This window comes from Talpa occidentalis, unplaced genomic scaffold (genome assembly GCF_014898055.3).
Source record: "Talpa occidentalis isolate TD23 unplaced genomic scaffold, MPIMG_talOcc4v2.1 talOcc4.9, whole genome shotgun sequence".
Taxonomy (NCBI): domain Eukaryota; kingdom Metazoa; phylum Chordata; class Mammalia; order Eulipotyphla; family Talpidae; genus Talpa; species Talpa occidentalis.
Genome location: NW_023605305.1, coordinates 108,629,252 through 108,654,252, shown reverse-complemented (window position 1 = coordinate 108,654,252; position 25,001 = coordinate 108,629,252). Strand labels below are relative to the sequence as shown.

General features: G+C 37.6%; 1 protein-coding gene across 1 annotated transcript in view; it reads right to left on the bottom strand.

Annotated features, from left to right (window-relative positions):
* Positions 1-310: 310 nt before the first annotated feature.
* CAPZA1 (capping actin protein of muscle Z-line subunit alpha 1) overlaps positions 311-25,001 on the bottom strand; it is a 41,111-nt gene continuing 16,420 nt past the window's right edge. Inside the window, exons 2-10 of the mRNA XM_037498716.1 lie at positions 22,727-22,790; positions 20,433-20,484; positions 14,116-14,179; positions 9,196-9,402; positions 6,043-6,122; positions 5,375-5,453; positions 4,014-4,085; positions 2,311-2,373; positions 311-1,920 (exon numbers count right to left, since the gene is read on the bottom strand). Of these exons, the coding sequence (XP_037354613.1) occupies positions 1,780-1,920; positions 2,311-2,373; positions 4,014-4,085; positions 5,375-5,453; positions 6,043-6,122; positions 9,196-9,402; positions 14,116-14,179; positions 20,433-20,484; positions 22,727-22,790 (822 nt within the window). The 3' untranslated portion in view covers positions 311-1,779. The remainder of the gene's footprint in view (positions 1,921-2,310; positions 2,374-4,013; positions 4,086-5,374; positions 5,454-6,042; positions 6,123-9,195; positions 9,403-14,115; positions 14,180-20,432; positions 20,485-22,726; positions 22,791-25,001) is intronic.

Below are 25,001 nucleotides of genomic sequence, written 5' to 3'. Positions count from 1 at the left end.
GGCTGCTCCCGGGCCACCCGGAGGAGGGTCCCACATGGCACGCAGACCTCTCCTGTCACGCCCGCTGCTCCCTTTAGCAGTGTACTTCGTCAGTCTCCCTGTTCTGTTCCCCACTCTGGCTCTGGTGAATTCTCTCACCCTCCCGCACTTCTGACTGTACCCAGTGCTTGCATAAATAAATAAATAACTCTTAAAAAAAAAGTGAAGAAGAGAAAACTGATACAGAAAAAAAAAAAAAAATCAAATGCAGTTCCATCACTTACCTGAAGAACAAAGACTAAAGAAATGGCTCAGAAAGGAGAGACTCAGACAATTTAAGAACAAAACAGGTATATTTCTATTGGACTACCTGATACAGAGGATGTGTGGTATGGATGGATAGAATGACAAATAATACAAATATATTTTATTTGAAATAAACAAAATGCTTACACAGCTCAATGCGTCACTTGGAAAAACATTCCTGCTTGACTGTATTATTGAGCAAAAACAAAGCTGAAGCACAAACAACCTTCTTGTTTGACATTTGTTTGGAGACAGGTAGGAAGACACTACTTGGTTTTTTAAAAACTGACCTCCCCTTAAGGCCTGGTCATAAAGTGTAAACAATGTAAATGAGTCCACCATTACCAGCTGTCATATCATATCTATGTCACCTGTGTATTCTGTGATCACACATGTACCTGCCAGTATACCTGGGAAGGGTTGCTATATCACAGTTACATTTGAGTTCTTGGCAGGCAGGACTGAGGAAGAGTAATTTGGAACAAGTTTTACATCCTTTTTAGAACAAATCACTAGTATTCCCTTAAATAACAGGTTACGATAGAAAGATACTGCCTGGAAGTTTATCCTTTTCACTTTGGTTCACTTTTAATTTTTGTTTGTAATTTACATAGTTGTTTGATTCATTTGCTTATAGTACAATCCTGCCACAAAGTATTAAAGCACAAGGTATCTATTATTCCCTTAACATCTGCATTTTTCAAGTTTATACTCTAGTACATCCCCAGTCTGTCAGCAGTTTTTGAATATTACAAAATAATAATAATAAATGGGTAAAACTCTTCTAAAAATGCAGATATCTGTAACTACAATGGTTCTGGATGGGAGGGAGACAATGAGGGAAGGGAAAAAACAAACAAGTTCACTTGCAGGGAATGTGGCTCAAGTCTTTGGATTTAAAAACAACTTCCCCAGAGAAGCTGGCTATCATGGATTTTCCAGAAAACTTCCTTTGCCCCCCCTCCAAAGGATGTGAAAATCCCCAATTCTTACTTTTGAAAACTACAGTTATGAAATGCTATAAATGGTTGGAAAGGGAAGGATGAATGTGTTTTGCACTCAGCACTAGTTTTTAGGATAGCCTTTTTAGCTGCTGGTGAATCAGGGAAAACCACTGAAATACCAGAAGTGCTCTGAAGGATGGGGTAGAGAAGTACAGAACATATCACCTGCCTAGAACAGGGCTTCGTGGCTAGGAACATTTTCTAAACAGTAAACTGACTCCAGGGTAGATCTTCTTCTCCATCAATAAATGTGGCAGAATTAAAAAAAATTTTTTACAAGTAGATATAGTAAAAACAAAAATTACAAGGCAGAGAACACAACAGAATCAAGACAATGCTATAGGTTCAACAGTATTTCGTGAGGTTATAAAACCTGCTAACTTTGAAAGCCCTAGCAAAATATCACTCTCGTTTATAAATCAGTTATATTTCATATGACCACATGTTGAATCCTATCTTCTCATGTACTGAAGAATCCTACATTTAGCCTTTAAGCATTCTGCATTTCTTTGCCAATCTTGTAGCTGAGAATCTTGTTCCAGTCGATTTTGGTGCGGGTAACAGGAAGCTGCCGGCGCAAGGCCTTGAATGTGGTGTCTGACATTGTTTGATAGTTTTCACTAATTGCTGTCTGTAATTAGATAGATAATTAATAGATAATTAAATAGATAGATAATTAATAGATAATTTAATAGATAATTATAGAAAAGTTGCTTGAACAGAAAAAGGATGATTGTGAACGAAAAAATAACTAGTCAAAGGACATGCTTGAGCCCTTTAGAAGAACAGATAAGATGTAATATTTCTAGTGAGTTTCTCTCCAATTTCTGAAGCAGGCTAAGAATCCCACTTATATTATTTCTAAAACTATAGTTTCTTGACTGTTGAAATTTTGATTATTTTATTTATGTTAAAAGGACACAGTTTATTTATGTTAAAAGGACACAGAAGTTCAATAAAATATGTTATAAGCAAAATACTTAGGTACTAGACCTAGAAAAATTAGTCCAAATCTTCTTACCTGATACTCATTTTCTGCATGCTCTATGATTTTAATAAACTCCTTGGCAGTTTGGACTTCACTCTAATGGAAGCAGATGGAGGGAGATAATGGATTTTTAATAATTTGTAAGCAGTAAATAAAAAGATAATGAAAAGTTTATATTAACTAGCATTTGCTGTGCCCATTACCTTCATGATTCTCACAACAACCCTGTGAAGCAGCTCTATTATCATCACCGCCATTTTGCAAATGAGAAATCAAAACCCTCCCGAGACTTGACCAAAACTAGGCAGCTTTTGAGTAAGGATGGGGTCTGAAACTGTTCACCAAAACCCACATCCTTTCCAGTCAACCTCAGTGTGCGCAGAAGAAAAAACTGTGACGTCTTCAGATTTTTATGCCTGGATATAAACAATGCCCTCGGGTATATGTGTCATATATGTAAAGTTCACATATTGTTCTGTTGCTATTTATCTAGCGCATTTTGCCGAAATTGATTCAGTTGCAAAGTGAGGTGAATCTCTCTCCCATTTACCATTAAGCACAAAAGAATTAGTGGTAAAACTCTAAAAGATTTAATGCCTAGTGCAGCAATTCCCAGCTCCTATCCAACAGGCAAAACTGTTCTCTATTTTCATGGTGATAGCAACCCTTGCCGTTTTCACTCTCACTCTCACGCGTGTACAAAGCAAGCTCATGGGAGCTGTGTGAGGGTGGTGACTGCATCACTTAGAGGGCTGGCACTAAATGGGTGAAGAGTGAGAATCCTGTTGTCTTTCATTAAGTCACATGTCACATGATTTGTGAAAATGAAAATCAGTGCCATTCTTTTCATTCTTTTCACTCATTTATTTATTTTTTTGGTTTGGAAAATATAGTTGTTTTTTTTTTTTTTTTTTTTTTTTTTATTTATTTACACAAGAACCAGGGTACAGGCCAGATGAGCAGGAGGGTGAGAGGATTCACCAGAGACAGAGCGGGGAACAGGACAGGCAGATTGATGAAATACGCTGCTGAGGGGAGCAGTGGGCTCTACAGGAGAGGTCTGTCACGACATGTGGGACCCTCACCGGCCGGCTGGGATCGAACCGGCGCTGCAGAGGCTGCGGACAGCTTCACAGCACTGCCCTCAACCGCCTGCGTCACCAGGGGAGGCCCAAAATATAGTTGTTTTTCATGAAGATGTTATTTATGTCAGCCAGTAAAGAATTTGCTATTGTTCTATTTTAACATTTCTGTTTTCATATCTAACAACGTAAATATTGATATAGGGCACACATAAAAGCAATTTGAGGGTGCTCAATAACTTCTAGAAATATAAGAAGTCTGAAACTATACAAGAAGGCAAGAAAGAAAAAATATGTTCCCCATTTTCAGTTATAGAACACACTAACTTTTGATTAAATACTCCTAAAAATGTTTAGTTTCTCTAATGATACGAAGACCTAAAGAACGGACTAAAGATTTTAGGACTAAATCTATTGCTGTCTTTGAGCAAATCTCAAAAATTAAGAAAGAAGTTTGAATATTTTCAAGTCATCATCACTACTCTGAGTCAAAGACTAAATGTAGCTACTTGGTTATATTCTCTCAGAAGCTGCCCAAATCAAAGTGTTGAAAGCAAAATGAATTTCTGGCAGAATCAGTATTTAGGATCAAAACTAAATTTTTAAAGAAAAACAAGATACAAGTGAGATAGACGTTAAGTATTTCATACTCACCGAAACAGTGATTGAATCCTGTACATCTTTATGACTAACCAACTGGACATTGCCATCTTCGTAATAGTGAACCTGCGTGAGACAATGCTTGAGCAAGTTTATATGTAGTTCACACAGAAACCTATGCTTAGGCCACAAATCCATATCTTAAGTCATCCCCAATCTTTACCAACTCCGAATGAGTATTTTACAGAACACTAAATTTAAGAATTCTCTTCCCCTAGCAGGGAAAACTGATTAAAAAAAAAAAAAAGATCTATTTTATTTATTTATGCATACAGGAGCTGGGGTACAGGCCAGAGGTGCAGGAGCATGAGAGGATTCACCAGAGACAGAGTGGGGAGCAGAACAGGCCAATTGACTGAAATACACTGCTGAGGGGAACAGCTGGTGAGATAGGAGAGGTCTGCTACGCCATGTGGGTCAGCTCCCAGGCCAGGGATGGACTCTGGAAGACTAAGGAGAAATGCAGCAGAACTGTCCCACCAGAGGAGTGAGGAAGCTGGCATATTTATCTGCTGATCCCTTTATGGCACTTCTAGAGCCATTTAACATGCCCAGCTTGCTTCACCTGAGTCAGGCATGTGCCATGACTAGGAAAGTCCCCAGGGAGAGAGTTGTAGTTACTTGTAGCAGGAAGCTATAGTGTGTGCAGATGACATATGTTTTGATTCAATTATACCATTAATTGAAGCTATCACCAGCCACTGTGGCATGAATTCGATCCCCAGCCAGGAAGCTGACCCACATGGTACAGCAGACCTCTCCTGTCTCGCCCATTGCTCCCCTCAGCAGTGTATTTCAGTACATTCTCTAAATGTATAGTTCTAAATTAATAGTTCTAAATAAAATTGTTTCCCTATTTTATCTAATTGACATTACTGTAAAAAAAATTACTGTAAAAAATAATAAGTCCATTTATGCAGTTTTTTTCAAAGCTAAGACCTAAGTTTTATATATGTATTGATATATGTACACACTTGAGTGAGATATAATATACATGAAAAACACTAAGAAAGCTACCAAATAGCTGCTACATAATCACTTCTTAATAATTACTTATTTTCTTCTTTCATAAAACCACTCTTTGATAATTCCTGGAAAGAACTTAGTTGTCTTTGAAAGAGAAAAACAAGCAAGTAGCACATGCCACGTGACCTGTCCTTTATCAAGCCAGAACATAGCTCTGGTTAAGTACCTCCTCAGGATGCAGGATTCTATTTCTACTCACGGACATTAATCTCCCTTTGTACCTACATATAGTTGGCCCTTATTTCTAATACAAGAACAAATACCAATTGGCATGTTTGTTTTAGAGATGTAATGCTTTATCACAGCCTAGTAATATGTCGGAATCTCACCTGAATCTTAAGTACTCCAACCACTTGAGCAGTAGGTGGTGTGATGGTGAACTTCCACTCTGATCTCCAACGACCATTCCTATTACAACACACAAACACATAGTAATTCAGAATTAGCTAGCACTGAGCCACAGTGAGGCCATTTGCTACAGAGGCAGAAGAGTTGGGGGAAAGAGAAAAAAAGATACAAGTAATTTCTAGTTTGAAACAAGCAAGGTTCTCCCCTTTCAAATGTAAGTTTGTATCCAAGTGGCCTAGTCATTAAACCTTTTCTAAGTAATTTTGACTTTCATTTTTCCTTTTGTTCTCTTGGAGGAGAGAAGCATGTCTACTCAGTTCATGGCAGGTTCTTCCACAAACAAATGGAGTTATGCAATTAACTCACAGTGTTATTAACCCTAACCCAAGTAAAACTGGGATTTCTACCTGGGCACTTTATTAATCACTTATTCTCACTCAATAAAAGAGTACTTAAAAAAATAGCTTATAAAATCTTAGAATTGGAAGGAATCATGTTTAAATCCCTCATTTTACAGATGGGAAACTTTAATCTCTAAGTAAATAATTTATCCCAAGATACTTAGATTAAAAACCAAGTCTTATCTGTTGGCTTGTTTATCCCCCCAAAATAATCAGATACAAATATAAGAGAACAACTAGTGTCTTACCAGAAGTTTTTAGGCTGAAATTGGTGGCTTTCAATACATGCAATAATGGTCTGTTGTCCATCTATAGTTTTAGCATAAACCTATTGTTCAAAAAACAAAAAGTTAGACTGAAAACACATTTAATCTAAATGACAAAAAAGCAGTGTGCTAAATCCTTGGAAGACAAAGAATCAGACAGTACGAGTTACAACTCCTATGAGTTCATGCAGTATGAACAAAATAGAACATGTTAGGTTCTAGGGGAGAGAGTTGTACTATGAAAACAAAAGGAAATACTGTTCCTGATTTAAGGAAAGTACCATTTAGGCTGGCCTTGGAAGGTAGTGGAGATTCTGATATGTAGAGAAAGAGAATAATGATGGGAAAACAATTGAGACAGGAAACTGAGGGCGTGTTCAGTGAACAGCAATTAGTTCTGTTAGGTTAGAACAAACGTATGAAAAAAGGACAGTAGATTTAGGTCAGGTAGTGGACATTAGATAAGGGGTTTTAGGTTTTTTTTCTATAGGGAACAAAGAGACACCAAAATGATATAACCAGAATCACCATCTTGGGAGAAAACAGAGTAAAATGGAAGAAAACATGGAAGTTGGTTAAAAGACCATGAAATTAATCTAAACAAAAACCTGGGTAATACCAATGAGTAAATGAATGTAGAAGCACAATTTAAAGTCTACCAACGTATTGTAAATGAAGGACAAGAGAAAGGAGCTAAAGTATGTGCATGCCTGGATATCTAGAAAGGTGGTGATTAGCGCAGTGGGAAATTCAGTGGCAATGTCCAGCCAGCAGTAAGAAACATCAACTGTCCCCTAGGGTGGGAGAGGTGATGTGATCACCAAGGGAAAGATGGAAAAAAAAAAGTGCTTTTATAGTCCACAAATGTTCTACATTATTTTCCTTTGGTCTAGTAAATCTGTTGAAACACATTGTTATCATTTACATAGGATCAGGGAACTTCCTGCCCAGGATCTCTTGGAAAGTAAATGGTGAAGGTAGAATCTACTGCTTTTCTAACATCTAATTCTGTATTACTTTCCCTACAATAAATATGAGTTTCAGAGAGAGAGAGAGAAATACAGATGTAGGGAATGCCTACATTCACAAAAGCAGGAAAAAGAAAGTACAGAAAGAGAATAATAGAGGGTGCTGATATGATAATGAAGCAAAAGGTGATTTCTAGAAGCAGTTGGCTGAACTTAGTATGAAATGCCACACAGAAGTCAAGGGCCAGGAAAAGGCACCTGATTAGGCAATTCTGGAACTATGAGTAACCTCCAAGGGTCGTTCCTGTAGGATACAGATTGAAGCCAAATTCAAAAGGTTAAGAAGTAGGAAAGTACTGAGGAAGTGCAACTACAGGTGCCCCTGGTTTGGCTGCATGGCAGAGATCAGCAAAGAAGGAAGAAGGTGGAGGAGAGGAAGGGCAAGACAGAAAGAAATAAAAGAGGAGCAACTTATAGAAACTATTATTGACGGATGGAAAAGTTTTCCTCCTGTTTATGGACAGGATAAAGTACTACATTTCTAAAATGGAGTCAGAAGAAGACATCTTAAAGGGAACGGGATAGTATGAAATCAAGAATAAAGATCTTTCTTCATCAAATTCAAGTATAATGGAAGAAAGAAAAAATTTGTGAGTGTGGAATAAAGACAAAGTCTAGATCCTATTAAAATGTGGGGGAGGGCCTCCCCGGTGGCACAGCGGTTGAGCGCCGCCTTGCGAAGCTGCCCGCAGCCTCTGCAGCACCGCTTCGGTCCCTGGCCGCCGGGCGAGGGTCCCACATGGCGCGCAGACCTCTCCTGCCGCCCGCTGCTCCCCTCAGCAGTGTACTTTGTCAGCCTGCCTGTTCTGTTCCCCGCTATGGCTCTGGTGAATTCTCTCACCCTCCCGCGCTTCTGACTGTACCCAGTGCTTGTATACATAAATAAATAAATCTTTAAAAAAAAAAAGTTGAGTTTTAAAAAATACATAAATAAAATAAAATGTGGGGGATTAGATATGTATCCGAACACAGTAAGCAAAGTTTAGAACATACCATGTAGAAACATCACAGGGAATACTGAGGAGGAATTAAGAATTACTAACAAGACACCTGGGTATAGCAGACACTGTCAGAAACATTCCCTGGCTTTCTGTAGTTCATTTGTTTGCTTAGTGAAGGGAGAAAGGACACAGTAGGATTAGTCAGTGTAGGAGCTCTCCAAAATAAGAACGAGTAGTGACAGAGTTTGAATAAGTAACAAATGGTAAGTCAAAAGTATATTTAGGATTGAACAGTCAATTTCTAAAAGAGGATGTCAAGTCTCTCTCTGCAAAACTGGGCTCCAAAATGGAATTTGGCACTTAGCCAACATGAGCTTTCCTCATTAATTTAAAAAAAAAAAAAAATCAAGCATGTAAGAAGAAAGATCGCCATGTGTGCTGAGCTTACTGTAGGCCATGCACCTTCCAAGTACTTTATACACATTACTAACTCATTCCCTCCTCACATCAATCCTGTGGGGTCAGAACTATAATTGCCCAAAGTCACACAAGTAGTTAAGTGGCAAAGCCAGGACACAGACCAGCCAGTATGGCTTCAAAGCAGTGCCCTTAACCAGTATACTATACTATCATTTAACATATCACAATTACATGTTTAAAATATTCTGACATTTTTCTTCATATGCTATAATTTTACAAAGGAGAAATAATGATAGAGCCAAATTTATTACTTTTTAGAGTCAAAAGGAAGTAAAAGATAAATTACCTTTGATTTAAAAAAAAAATTAGTTCAAATAGTTTGACTATTCAATGAAGGCATCTAAACTACATAGAAACAGCTTGAGTAAATATACCTATACCATAAATATGTCTTTTCCAACAAACTTTATTTACTTTTCTTATGTCTAAGCTGTAAAGACCTTTAAAACTGTTTCTGATGGGTATAATGACATTTGTAATGCGTAAATAAGACAAATGTTAGGACACTATTTAAAATTTTTATGCATTGAGATTAAAAAAAAGGAATTTCCTATAGAGAATTTCCCATTTATATTCCTTTCAAAAATTATTTCAGGAATGAAACGCAGAGGAGACTGTAAAAAGTAATGTTTGGCTGGCTAAAGCCCCCAAATGATACAGTAAATGGAAGCAGGCAGATACTTAACAGTACAGAAGCCGCTGGAATAATGGTCTTTCACATAGGCCCTTAAAGCACTGTCACAGGATTCTCTCCAGGACTTGAGACCTCCATCGACTTCCTCTGACTGTGGGTCACTTGCTTCTTTCCGTAAGTGATCAAACTTAAAGGAAATTTTGTTTCTTGGATCTAAAAATCTGCTATTACCCAGGTCTCCGTGTTCTGTGATTAAGACCTTCAAAAGAATAATTATAAATATGAGTAAACCTGTAAAACAGTCCTTTTTGTCACATTTCACAAAACAAGTAAAACTTTTGAGGAAGACGGTTAACTTTTCATGTAGTCAGATTTCTCTTTAATACAGATTTTCAATCTCCTTTCATTTTTACTTCTATAAAAAGGTTTATAGTGAGCCTCCCCAGTGGTGCAGTGGTTGGGCGCTGGGTTGCGGAGCTGCCCGCAGCCTCTGCAGCACTGGTTCAATCCCGGGCCGCTAGGCGAGGGTCCCACACGGCGCGCAGACCTCTCCTGCCGCTGCTGCCCTCAGCAGTGTATTTCGTCAGTCTGCCTGTTCTGTTTCCCGCTCTGGCTCTGATGAATTCTCTCATCCTCCTGCGCTTCTGACTGTACCCAGTACTTGTATGTATAAATAAATAAATCTTTAAAAAAAAAAAGGTTTATGGTTAAGTTAATTCTAAATTGCAACAATTCTCCATTCTTACAATAACTTTCCTTTCTTGGTTTCTATTTAATATATTACCTATATATAAATATGTATCTTTTTAAAAAAATATTTATTTATTTATTTATACAAGCACTGGGTACCGTCAGAAGTGCAGGATGGTGAGAGAATTCACCAGAGCCAGAGCAGGGAGCAGAATAGGCAGACTGACGAAACACACTGCTGAGGGGAGCAGCGGGCACGGCAGGAGAGGTCTGCGTGCCATGTGGGACCCTCGCCAGCGTCCGGGCATCGAACCGGCGCTGCAGAGGCTGACGGGCACCTTTGCAGCCCAGCGCCCAACCGCTGCGCCACCAGGGAAGGCACTATAAATATGTATCTTATACATAGCTGTAATAACTTAAATGTATAATTTTGTATTTTTCACGTATTTCATGAAATGCTTTCAGTCATTAGACTTAGTATTTAAAATAGGTAATACAGGGACTCCCTGGTGGTGCAGTGGGTTGAGCGCAGCGCTGTGAAGCTGTCCTCAGCCTCTGCAGCACGGGTTCGATTCCTGGCTGGCCAGGGAGATACCCACATGGCGAGGCAGACCTCTTTTGTCGCTCCTGCTGCTCCCCTCAGCAGTGTTTTCTGTCAGCCTGCCTGTTCTGCTCCCTGCTCTGTCTCTGATAAATTCTCTAACCTTTCCGTGCCTTTGGCCTGTACCCTAGTTCTTGTATAAATTAAAAAAAAATAAAATAGGCAATAGTCACATGACTAAAAAATGAAAATAGTCCCCCCGACCCCCATCTACCAAATTCCTAACAATCTTCTGCTCCTCTACAAGGTAACTGGTTTTACTCACTTAGAGCAAGGTTCTACTAGCTATTCATGCAGGTGCCAAATGTTTCTGTAAAGTTCTGTTGAACACAAGCAAGCGTGTCTGTTTTTGTATCACCTGTGGATGCTCTCCCAAGATAACATCAGAGTCAAGTAGTCATGACAAACTTGAAGTCCCATAAAGTTGAAAATATTTACCACCTGGTCCTTTACAGAAAAAGAAAAAAACACCTGCCAATTCCCGATTCAAATATTCTTTTAGCATTTCTTTTTTCAAATACAAACCAATGTGAATATGTATTCTATTTCTTATATATAAAACTTTTAAAAATAAAAGTAGTATACTCTACTTCACCTTTTCCTTTTTTTTTTTTAAAACTTAAAATATCTAGAAGATTACTTCCTATTAGTACTCAGAATTTCCTTGTGTTTTATTTTAGCTGTATTCTACTCCATTGTATGAATGTGCAAAATTTATTCAACCAATCCCCTACTAATGGTTAGCTGGGCTGTTTCCAATCTTTTGCTATTATGAATGATACCGCAATGAATGACCTGTATATTCATTATGTACAAATTATGTACCCGTGCCAAGTACAATTTGGCCAAAGGGTAAATGCATTCAGTTTTGACAGAAATGTACAAATTGTTCTCCATCATAGAGAACTGTACCAATTTACAAGCCTATCATTGACAGAAATTCAGCTGGCATTTCTTTTTACCTTTAAAATGAATTACTTGTATTTCCTCTTCTACTTTTTCTACTACTTCTACTATTATCAATAATTATATATTATTCACAATATAGACATTACATACTACATTTAATCATTTCTGAATCGAAGATGTTTGAACTATTTATAGTTTCTGCTATTAAGAAAGTTGCTATAGGGGCCTCCCTGGTGGTGCAAGGGGTTAAGACACAGCACTATGAAGCTATCCGCAGCCTCTGCAACATGAGTTAGATCCCCCTGTTTACTATAATTTTCATAGGAATTGCATGAAATCCATTTGTATTTCTTATTCATAAATGTGACATGTCAATCTATTCAATTTTCATTTACTTCTGATTCAAATGTATGTATATATGAACTGTATAGATTCTTCTAGCTTATTCAATTCCATTTTTTTTTTTTAATAGAGGCATGTTTTTTATTTATTTATTTGTTTGTTTGTTTTGTTTATACATGCACTGGGTACAGTCAGAAGCACGGGAGGGTAAGAGAGTTCACCAGAGCCAGAGCGGGGAGCAGAGCAGGCAGAAGGACCGAGGTACACTGCTGAGGGGAGCAGCGGGCGGCAGGAGAGGTCTGCGCGCCATATGGGACCCTCCTCCGGTGGCCGGGGAGCAGCCGGGGATCGAACCGGCTCCGCAGAGGTCGCCGGCAGCCTTGCAACCCAGCGCTCAACCGCTGCGCCACCGGGGAGGCCCAATGGGTCCAAATTTAAATATGCTACTTCCCAGAATGATGTAGTGATATCTTTCTGGCAGTAACTTATCAGTAGAACTTGCCTCTGGAATGATCAACAGCACCATTATTTTTGTACCTTTTTCCTTCCTGGAATACAAATTCAGTACCCAGAAATTAAAATGCTATCTTGAGAGCAGGATAATGAAAATCAGATCCAAGGATGGCAGAATAGAGAGCTAGAAGCAACCTAGTTTTCCGGTGACATCATGGAGCTGCTGTAATAGCCCTAAATATCACCTCTGCACTCCTTATGTGACAAAAAAGAAATGTCTTGTTAACCCGCTGTAGCTGAATTTTTATTATATGCAGTAATAACATCAACCTTAATAATTCATGTATCTTCCTCAATTTAGGGCCCAGGGAATGTCTTCTTGTTGTTATGGCCAAGAATGTGATTTTTTTTAAAAAAAGATTTATTTATTTATGCATACAAGAACTAGAGTACAGGCCAGAGTTGTGGGTCGTGAGAGGATTCACCAGAGACAGAGTGGGGAACAGAACAGGCAGATTGACTGAAATACACTGCTGAGGGGAGCAGAGGGGAGACAGGAGAGGTCTGCTGCACCATGTGAGTATCTCCTTGCCAGGGATTGAACTCGTGCTGCAGAGGCTGCAGATTGCTTCAAAGTGCTGTGCTTAACCTTCTGTGCCACCAGGGAGGCCCCAAGAATGTGATCTCCTTTTGACTACACTTTCAAACTCAGTACTTCTGGTATATGGGAATGCTGACAAAGTTAACCATTTCTCATATCATTTATCTGGACACAGAATTCATAATTTCAATAATTCCTCTGTACTATTAAACAGTATCAACTGCAAACAGTATTTATTATTGATCTTTTGGTATTTTTTCTCTTTTATGTTTATAATTAATTGATTTTTATTAAGAAAATTAAGATAAGCAAAAATATAAACCAAAACAAACAAAACAAATTCCAGTAACTGTAATTCCAACACATAGAATTGACATTTTGATGCATATTTTCCCATGTTCCTTTTCTATGCACACCTGTATGCTTTATTTCTTTGATCGTAAGATGCATATATTCCCCGAGTCATTTAACATCTCATAAAATGGGATGCATCTTACACTTGAGGGCATCTTAGGGCTGCATCAGAATTTAATTGACAATGTTTTTTTCTTTCTTAGTGGTACATAAAATAATGATGTACTTTTCATAGAATTTAACCTGACCCATGTTATACTGGGTAAATTGCATGATTTTAACACAGCATATCTGTTCACTTAAATATAAAAATAAAACTAGTTTTAAAAATAAAACTACCATACTTCTGCAAATATTGCCTTATATTCTAGTTTAATATATCATTGATTTCTTTCCAGATCAATATTTATATAAGTTTTCAATGGCTACATAGTACTTTCACCTACAGATATTTAATGTTGAGACATTTAGATCATTCTCAATTTTTCACTTTTATTATAAACCTTGTCTCAAGTAATCTTTTATACACATTTATATACATTACATACTTATTATCCTAGGATAATAAGTGAACTAGGAAAATTTTGTGAACTAGTGGGTTCAAAGAGCATTTAGACTTTTGAAAGAAATTTTTTATTTAGTGTCATATAGCCTGTACAGTAATGAATTTACAAAGCCTTGCCATACAATGTTAATAAACTATGGTAAAATGAACACATTTGTTTTGTTCCTATATTTGAACAGGACCCATTATTCTTACTAAGGAGAATTAGAGACAGCTAGAAACCCTGTATAAAACTTAACTACTTTTTATTTTCAGTCTTGTTAAGGGCAGCTCTCTTTTCCTGTTAAAGAAACTACTAGTATCATCAGAGAGGGGAAGAATTTCCTAAAATGTAGAATATTTACAAAAACTATGAAAACTAAACTATAAATTTATTCAGCATCTTCAGACACTGTGTTAGTATACAGGATTTCAACTCCCTCCCAGGCACAGCTTATCCAACAGGAACACTGATTACCTGATCTTCATATCCTTCTATCTTCACAGGCGTGAACTGATCCATGTTATACTGGGCAAATGCACTGTTTTTAAAAAGGAAAAGGGAAAAAAAGGGTAAGGAATGAGGGAGAGAATTATATATAAACAAATACAAAAGGCAGTTCACATAATAGTAAAAGAAATTGTGGGAACACTCCCTGGTGCTTTTTCCCTCTCTCTCTAGACAAGTGGTGTTACAACATCTTCCAGCTTTGAGAAAGAACTCCTCTACACAGATTTCAGAAGTGCCTAAAGCTCTGAAATTACCCTTTCCACCCCACCCTGCAGCTCCAACAGAGCTCCCATGGAGACAATTCCTAACTTTTTATTGATTATTTTGAATTGCCAATAGTCCTAATTTAAACACAACATAAGGTTATTCAAAAGAATCTTCCATTGATGTGCTATTTTGGAAATGTCTTATTTACCCCAGGCTTTCAAAGGTAAAATTAAAAATAGATCATAATTAAAAATACTGGAAGGTATTCGACAAGGGGAAAAGGTGAGATAAGAGCTGAATCAAGCCTCAAAGTAGACCCTATGGCAGAGGAGAGGTTATTTATAAAGGGATATGAATAATCAAAGTATGTGCCTAATATTATTATATATTTGTCCAGTGTTAGTTTATGAAATTTTACATTTTCAGTGGTTCTCTAATACATCTTACAAAGCTAAAGTAAAAGATAAGGCAAAAGAAAGTTTGTTCAATAAATGGTGCTGGGAAAACTGGGTCGCTACATGCAAAAGAATGAAGCTGACCACCACCCTCACACCATACACAAAAATCAACTCAAAATGGATTTAAAGAACTAGACATAAGACCTGAAACCATAAAATATATAGAAGGAAATATAGGCGAAACACTACGTGATTTGCACATCAAAGACATCTTTACAGACACATCACCCAAAGCAGTGATAGTGAAGGAAAAGATAAACAGCTGGACTATATCAAATTAAAGAGCTTTTGCACAGCAAAAGAGACAATAACAAAAACAAAGAGAAACCCCACAACTGGAGAACATTTGCACCCAACACTAATGAAAGGACTGATCCAAAAATCTGCAAAGAGCTGATGAGACTCAACAACAACAAAGAAATAATCCAGTCAAAAAATGGGCAGAGACTAAAAGGAAGAGGAAATGCAAATGGCCAACAGATATGAAAAAATGTTCAACATCACTTTCATCAGGGAAATGCAAATCTCTTTACCTGAAAGATACCATCTAGTACACCAGTGAGATGGAAGAATTTCCTAAAAAACTATAAACTATAAATTTATTCAGCATCTTCAGACACTGTTAGTATACAGGATTTCAACTTCCCAGGCACAGCTGTCCAACAGGAACACTGATTACCTGATCTTCTATCCTTCTATCTTCACAGGCGTGAACTGATCCATGTTATTCTGGGCAAATGCACTGTTTTTAAAAAGGAAAAGGGAAAAAAAGGGTAAGGAATGAGGGAGAGAATTATATATAAACAAATACAAAAGGCAGTTCACATAATAGTAAAAGAAATTGTGGGAACACTCCCTGGTGCTTTTTCCCTCTCTCTCTAGACAAGTGGTGTTACAACATCTTCCAGCTTTGAGAAAGAACTCCTCTACACAGATTTCAGAAGTGCCTAAAGCTCTGAAATTACCCTTTCCACCCCACCCTGCAGCTCCAACAGAGCTCCCATGGAGACAATTCCTAACTTTTTATTGATTATTTTGAATTGCCAATAGTCCTAATTTAAACACAACATAAGGTTATTCAAAAGAATCTTCCATTGATGTGCTATTTTGGAAATGTCTTATTTACCCCAGGCTTTCAAAGGTAAAATTAAAAATAGATCATAATTAAAAATACTGGAAGGTATTCGACAAGGGAAAAGGTGAGATAGAATCAAGCCTCAAAGTAGACCCTATGGCAGAGGAGAGGTTATTTATAAAGGGATATGAATAATCAAAGTATGTGCCTAATATTATTATATATTTGTCCAGTGTTAGTTTATGAAATTTTACATTTTCAGTGGTTCTCTAATACATCTTACAAAGCTAAAGTAAAAGATAAGGCAAAAGAAAGATAGAAATAAATTGCAGTATAGGAAAGCATAACACACCTATATTCTCATAAAGCATTGGTCTTCTCACAGAATCGCTTGCCAATGGAAGAGTAAAACATCTCTCCAGTTCAATTTTAACCTCTAAAATACCTGCTAGAACACTGATTTTAAGCAGGGCATTAAACTTGTCTTAGACTTTTCAAAACAACAACAACAAAATCTAAGGCTAATCCTTAATCCTCTCATTTTTTTTTAAAGATTTATTTATTTATTTTATTTATTTATACAAGCACTGGGTACAGTCAGAAGCGCAGGAGGGTGAGAGAATTCACCAGAGCCAGAGCCAGAGCGGGGAGCAGAGCAGGCAGAAGGACCGAAGTACACTGCTGAGGGGAGCAGCGGGCGGCAGGAGAGGTCTGCACGCCATGCGGGACCCTCCTCCGGTGGCCAGGGAGCAGCCGGGGATCAAACCGGCGCTGCAGAGGCTGTGGGCAGCTTCGCAACCCAGTGCTCAACCGCTGCGCCACCGGGGATGCCCTCAATCCTCTCATTTTAGGTTATTGTTGCGTTTCTTAGTGAGTCATTTCCTTATAATACCACATCCAGTAGTAAAATGATTCCCAAACACACTGGCTTTTCAGAAAAGAGTAAAAATTAAATGCTTATGGAAAGTGGACTTTTTTTTTTTTTTAAGCTTGCAGACTAGGGAGTAAAGGAGTATTCCATGCTAGGATGTGAACTAAGACAACAGATTACAGACACCAACACTAAAATTTAACATTTAGTCCCATCTCAAATAAATGATATTCTACCAGTTGCTCAGGCCAAAAATTTGATTCTTCTCTCTCTCACACTTCACATCCAATCCATCAGTAATTCTCATAGGTTCCTCCATGAGTGCATATTCAAAATCTGACGCCTTCCCACCACTCCTACTAACACAACTCTAGTCCAAACCACCACCACCACTGATCTCTAACCTGTGTTAATAGTCTTATAGGCCCCCATTATAGTAGCCAGTGATTGTTCTAAAATATAATCTTGTCAAGACAGTCTCTGTTCCAAACACAGTAGAAATTTCCTCTCTCAGAATAGAGTCTACTCTTTAGTAAGACCAACAACACCCTACTTATTCAAGAACTGCCAGGAATGACCAGAGAATGGCTCTGATGGTCACAAGCACAGGTGGAAATCCAAAAAAGAGAGTCAAACTAATGTCATTCAGGCAATTCTTCATTTATTTAGAAGGCAGTAATAAGGAGGATGAGATTAGTAAAACAATATTTACTAAAACAATTTATGAGGACTATGGTGAAGGAACTGGAATACTTAATAGAAAACTAAACTCTTCAATCTGATGGAAAGTTAAAATTTTGGGACCCAAGACAATTCTTTTAGCAAGAAGATTCTCTAAGAATCTAGACTTAACCAGAACATTTATAAATGCAAAGCTATATCATCAGGGCAATTAAGGCAATTGAAGCACCTGAACTGTACACCAAATTCGAGTGTTACTCCAAACTGGCAATGGAACAATATGGCTTAAGAAGCAATCACCTGTAGGTTCTGGCTTTATACCTCCATCCCCTGTTCAGTAGGTACTGAAGCACAGAGTAGATTTATTTTGGGTAGCTCTCAAGGATAAAACTAAGAACAATATGATGGGTAAATTGTAAGACAGTGAATTCCTTATTATCAGAAGCATCCAAAACGGTTATTTGTTGACAGAAGGTAGATGAGACTCTTTAAAAATGAAAGGGCGGAGGGTGGGGAGGGGTTAAACCCACAAATGATGAAAATATTTTTCTATGTCATATGCTATGCCTCTAAGAGAAAGTAGTATTAAATTATTTTTAGTGTGTGCCTAATGTATAATTTTCTAAATCAATGTGTAATTTAGGGTATCATTCATAATGACAATTATAGTGATACTGTGCAAATTTTACAGAATTTGGTCCCAAAATGCATTCAATAAACAGCATGGAGAGGGAAGGAGAAGACTGCTTAAAACAGTTTTCTACAGCTAGACTCTAAACCACTTATATATCATACCAAATGCCCTTATAATAATTATCTGTGGCTCTGCATCAAAATCTTTCTCTATCTCCCCCCACTCTTTCCCTGTGACTATCCAATTCTGGTTTCCTCTCTATAAAGGAACTCTGAAACAACTAGATAGACAGTAACTAAAGCAGAACGTTGTACTGAAGAGTGAAGGAGTAGAAATAAAGCCAGTTAACTACAGTATTTATATTGGAAGATACCCACCCCTGCAAAAAAACAAGCAAAAAACCACAACAGCACACCACTGTAATGTTTTTGAGGACAAGATAAAATGAAAATGGTATTTTAGGGCCTCCCCTGGTGGCGCAAGGGTTGAGCGCTGGGCTGCAAAGCTGCCCGCAGCCTCTGCAGTGCCATTTGATCCCCGGCCACCGGGCGGGCGAGGGTCCTACATAGCGCACAGACCTCTCATGCTGCGCCCGCTGCTCCCCTTAGAAGTGTATTTCTTTGTCAGCCAGCCTGTTCTGTTCCCAGCTCTGGCTCTGGTGAATTCTCTCACCCTCTCATGCTTCTGACTGTATCCAGTGCTTGTATAAATAAATAAGTACATTTAAAAAAAAAAAAAAGAAAGAAAATGGTATTTTAGGGGAGATTAGACAGCCTGAGAGGAGTTAATGACTAAGTAGAATGAACACGCTATTTTGTTATTCTGTAGCTAATCCTAAGAACCACGATTCTGTAGCTAATTCTGTAGCACAATACTAATGCTCAGTAACAGTCTAATTTTTCTATAACTAGAAGTTAAAAAAACTCAATATGAACTAGAAGAACTAGAAGAAAATCTAATCTAATTAAACCCTGCCTTAATAGGAAAAATTTGGGCAAAAATAAAAATAAACAAAATCATATGGAATCTACTTTAAGGACATAAACAACAGTTTGGGGGGATATGTTTCCTCCTAGGAAAAAAACAACAAGCGGAACTGTTAAACCCAACTGCTTTATTTTGAATTATTTTAAATGTAGTTTTCAGGGTATGAGTTTACTTCAGCGCCGGAGTCCAGCTCCGACCCGGGCAGGGTCCTGGAAGGGCTAGACGGTGTGGGCGGAAATGAGGGAATGAGGGAAGGAGGAGACACAGACACTTGATCAGGGTGCAAGCATCTCCTGCTGAGGGTCTGAGCGGGTCTTTACATGACAAACAGGCTGCGGGAGTACATCAGCATGTGCGGTTAAGCAGAAAGGTAACAGTCACCGCATTATTCTCAAGAGCAGTTTGGGGTCTCTTTGACCTCATACTGAGATGATGACGCTCATTATTCTTAGAGAAAAGTACAGTTGCTACACAAAGCGTTCCTATTATAATTATTTCTTTTTTACAGCCGAGCAGCTATCCCATTAATGTTAAAGCAGGCACATGAACTCATTTGATTAAAAGTAACACCTCTATTTTTATCATAGTGAAAGATTAACTAAATGTTAAAGAGTCTAAGGTTACAGAAATGTCAATGCCGTTTTCTGTAGGCTACATACACCGCACGGGGAGTTTATTTGATCTAATAATTAGGGAACAAAGAAATGGGGTTTCCTCCCACTAATCTAGTCATCCTAAGAATAGAATATAATTATATGATCAAAAAGAGGCCTCTTGTTCATAAATCACCATTTAATAATCCTTTTTATCAAAGAACTCTGCAAATGAAAGGGTCGGGTGAAAATCGAGAGCAGGAGTGGAAAAGTTCATTATATTCATAAATTTACTGTATAAAAGAGAGTGGCGTATGGTTATTTGTTAGGGGCCAGAGTCAGTTAGGCTTTGTTTTTTCATAGTTTCCGGAGTGTAGTTTAGTTCTTATGCCCAGAGGATTAGGAAATATTAGAATTCGAGTTATTAGCCCCAAGCAGAGAGAAACTCTGGTTATTTTGGGATATGTTATTCATACATGTTTTTCGTACTGCCTTGTTTTGCAGTACTAACATAACTGGAACAATCAGTTGTAAAAACTATTTCTGATCACGTCATCTGTATTTAGGTTCAAGTGTGAAAAATTGCCACAATTACAAGAACTTCCATAAACAAAAGGAAAAGGATCCGGCGGGAGCCAGCTATGAAATCCCTGAAAAGTCAGGGATTTCACCCATGCCTGGACCTTGTCAGACAGCATGAGTAGCATGGCCCGTGCCACTTCAGCATAGTATATCCAATTTTAGAAAGTTATGCATGTGAATTTAGAAAGATACTTACTGCGCTGCCCCTTCCCTGAGGAGATTGTCATTATTAAGTAGTAGCCGGACATCTGAGGAGATAAAAATGTTAAAAGATGTTAAGACGTCTAGTAGAGGAAAAACTTGAGAAATTTTAAGACTTCTAGATTAGAGTTTTTAAAAGTCGGGGTCTACAAAGTTTAGTATTTTGATATATTGTATTTGTAGAAATTCTCTAAATGCAAACATGCTAATGCACACACAATTATTTATGGTACAATAATCCAACAACAGATGCTCAAGAAATTTCATAGCAAATGAAAACATGGTTTACAGAAGGTTACAATTAGGACTGTCAATTTTATTATTTTTTTATTTTTATTTATTTATTTTTTTAAAACAAGACATACTTTTTTTTTTTTTAAAGATTTATTTATTTATTTATACAAGCACTGGGTATAGTCAGAAGCGTGGGAGGGTGAGAGAATTCACCAGAGCCAGAGGGGGGAGCAGAGCAGGCAGAGGGACCGAAGTACACTGCTGAGGGGAGCAGCGGGCGGCAGGAGAGGTCTGCGCGCCATGTGGGACCCTCCTCTGGTGGCCGGGGAGCAGCCGGGGATCGAACTGGCGCTGTAGAGGCTGTGGGCAGCTTCGCAACCCAGCGCTCAACCGCTGCGCCACCGGGGAGGCCCAGGACTGTCAATTTTAAATCTATAGAAAACTTTAAAATTACATGAAGAACTGTAAGGTCTTCTGTGCAACATCAGACCAAGGAAGCCTGGCAGAATTCAGTCAATGGCAGTAAAATCGCTGAACATACTTTTCTTTGGAGAATCTAATATGGGGGAGCCTACAACCTTTTTAACAAGCTGCGTGTCAACAGTCTATTCACTTTATTTTTGGAAGAAGAGAGTCCTTGTTATTAAGAAACTACCTCATATTAGCTCGAAGAGGGAAAGCTAATTACAAGCCAAAGGCCATTGTCTCTTAAAAGTTTGTGAAAGAAGGGAGCTAGCAGAGGCCAGAATATAGCTCGTCAACAAAAACTAGACCTCATGTCACAAGTAGTTTGTCAATTTTTAATTTAATGTTTTGATATCAATTATTCTCAAGATATCCCTGTTAAATACATTAAGTTGTCAAAAATAAAACAAGGGACTTCTAACTACAAAGGTCATTAACTTTGTCAAGTTGAGAAATTATCTGAGCTAATTTGTTAGAGAAAGCTCAAGTCTAAAGAGAATTTTCCAAATACTCAGCTGTTGAAAATTTACATTTGTCAATGTGGGAAGAAAGATTAGGGAATGAAAGATTTCATTTGGTTTTCTTGCTATTAGTGCTCAAAAATTCACCAATGAGTCTATATAGAAAAATTCCTTGATTTAATTGTATTGTGTTATTTACTCCTTATAGTTAATGTTTAAATGTTTTCCTAGTTACTTTTTCTATGCACCATTAATTTTACCAGTGGCGATTACTGATCATTCTAGCATGTACAGAGCTCTGGACTAGGTACAGATGAGTATCATACAGTTCCTTTCAAGTAGGTGACCCATTGTAAAATTAGAACTTGAAAATAAATGTTTGCTAAAGTGAACTTAGATGTACAAAGACTGTAATTTTACTTAAGGGGAGTTTTAAGATGAATTAATTATTAACTTAAAATAAAATTACAGGGATTGGTTTCATCACAAAGTTCAAGATGCTCCATCTACATTTTTCATTTAAGTTGTGTTAAGGCAGTGAATGGCATGGGAGGTTGTAAATGGTTGTAAATGGAGTGGAACAGTAGTTTCCCAAACTGCTGTAATTCAGAATCATTTGGGAGAATTTCATAAAAACACACTCAATTCCACCCAGATCTAATGAATGAGAATCTTGAGGGGATGATGGTATTGAAATCTGTCTATCATCAAGCTTCCCAGATGCAGTCAGTTCAGTGCCAATGGCTCTAAAAAGTGTACCATACTATGGCACTTCCGGAACGAAAACAATGACAAAATTTAAGTGATGATTAATAATGCGAGATATAAAACTATGAAAACCATCTGACACCATTTCTACATTTATTATTACTAAGCTACTTAAGACATTTTCTCACCTAAGATAGAAATCCTAATTTATGTGTTTAGGACTTGCTTTTGACTCAGCTATGGGTTTGACATTTATGAGCTAGGTGACATTTGATAAATTACTTTAACTTCTTTAGAGCTTGATTTCCTTTATAGCTACGAATATGTACTGTAAGGGTTAGAAGTGAAAGCAAATTTACATATAAATGGTTATATGTAATTAAAAATGACTTAAAATAATTAAATCCTAATCTTTACTCACCATTGAACACTTCATTAAATTCTCCTGGGGGTGCGTGAGTGATGAATTTAGCAGCTATACGTACCTAAAGAGAAATAAAATTTACAGTAGAAGAATTATGAAGAGTAACATACAAAAGGAACAGGAGTTAACAAATTATAAAACTTTCATTGTGTTCCTTAAAATAATAAAATTTCCTGTTTAAACCTGTACTGTTTAGATTATCTTTTTACAAAGCATTTTTTATAAAATTTTATATTATTGTCAATATAGATTTGTTCTAACTTGGGGACATATGTGCTTCTTTGATTAATTTTGATTTATTTCTTTAAAGAGTTGAATAATCAGTTTTTGGTCAAAATATACTATAGTCATAAAGAGAGAAAGCTATGATCCTATTTCACTTATGAACATTTAAATAAAACTAAGTAAAGTATGGCCTCCCTGGTGGCGCAGCGGTTGAATGCTGGGCTGGGAAGCTGCCCACAGCCTCTGAGGGTCCCACATGGCACACAGATCTCTCCTGCCACCCACTGCTCCTGTCAGCAGTGCTTTAGGTCCATCTGCCTATTCTGTTCCCAGCTCTGGCTCTGGTGAATTCTCTCACCCTCCCGTGCTTCTGACTGTACCCAGTGCTTGTATAAATAAATAAATAAATCTTTTTTAAAAACCCAAAAAATCCTAAGTAAAGTATTAGTAGACTGGGAGTATTCCAATTTGTGTTTACAGTCTTCACCTCAAATGCAAAGACGGCTCAATACTAACACGTCAATGTAATTTACAAACTAAAGAAACAAACCCTTGTTATCCACTTAACTCATGCAGCAAAAAGCATAAAATTCAACACTCATTCATAAAACAGCAACAAAACTACCAGCTTTTTGGTAGAAGCAGAACAAACGCCCTTAAGTTCATGAAGGCTAGCTATCAAAATTCTACAGCACAGCTAATAACGATGAGATATAAACACTGTCATTAATTAAAAAGATAAAGATGACTCCTATCAGCTATTATTCAACACTGTATGGAAAGTCCTAAAAAATGCTAAGGAAAACATTTCCTGTTATGTGTTCTAACTCCCTCTCCTGTGGCCTACTGCCTTTCTACTTTTCTGGATCTCCTATTATAAACAGACACTGAGGGGGAGGGAAAAAAATAAATAAGTAATTTAATAGATGCTTAAAAGTTAGGTTCTAATCTGAAGAGATATGCAATCCTTTTTGCCATTTTATTCTTTGTATAAGGAGAATTAGTCCAGTTTTCAGTTTACTAACATGCTCCACAGATGTGCCCATTTTGCTATCCTTAGTTATTTTTAATTCTTAATTTTAATTTTTATTCTTAATTTCCAAGATTTCTGGTTATATTTGTGTGTGTGTAGTAAATTCTTGAGTCTCCTTGAGGATACTAATTATACTTATTTTTTAAAGTTTTATTCTTTCAATAATTTCCTTAGAATTTAGATCGATTGTTCCTTGAATTTGGTGCTTCTCACTCATAGCACTAGTCGTTCACAAATGTTTGTTACTCCCCTTTGAACTTCATTTAGCTTGTCGGGTCTGTTTACCCTTAGTCTCTAGTGGTTATAGGGGAGGGAAAGGGTAGAACTTGTGCTGCTGAGGGTAGGGGACATTACTTTCTGCATGAACCCTCCTAAGAGGGTGAGGCTACCTCCAGCATCCCCCCCACCTCTCAGGCCACCAACACTTATTCTCAAGCAGTCTTCTGAGGACAAATGCTCACTGGCTACAGTGTAGACCGGCAAGAGAGAAAGGAGGCGTCCAGTTGAGCAGTCAGCGCGAGGGCACTTGCCAATTAACCTACTCGAAGGACTGTTCTGAGGCTTTTTCTTCCTCTCTCTTAAATTGAGCTTCCCCAGAATGACTCCTACTTCTCTAACAGTTTTCTATAATGTGTTTTGGGCTATGGTTTCCTCAGATCTCACTTTTTTCATGTATTTGAACCATCTGCTTTTTCTCAAGAACTGCTAAAAAAATTTTTTTTTTTGTCCATTGATGGCATGCTCACTTTTTAACTGTTACTAATTTATTCCTTGCTCCCATCTGCTTTTTCCTACTTTTTCATTTTAAAAGGTATGGCATATAAAGTAAGATAAAACCATGGGCACACATATGACCCAGCAATTCCACTCTTGGACATCTATCCAAAGAACATCAAAACCATCAACAACAAAAAAACCTAGATGTTCTACAATATTTATTGCAGCACTACTATAATAGTGAAGATATCAACAGATGAGCAGATCAAGAAGATATGGTATATCTACACTACGGAA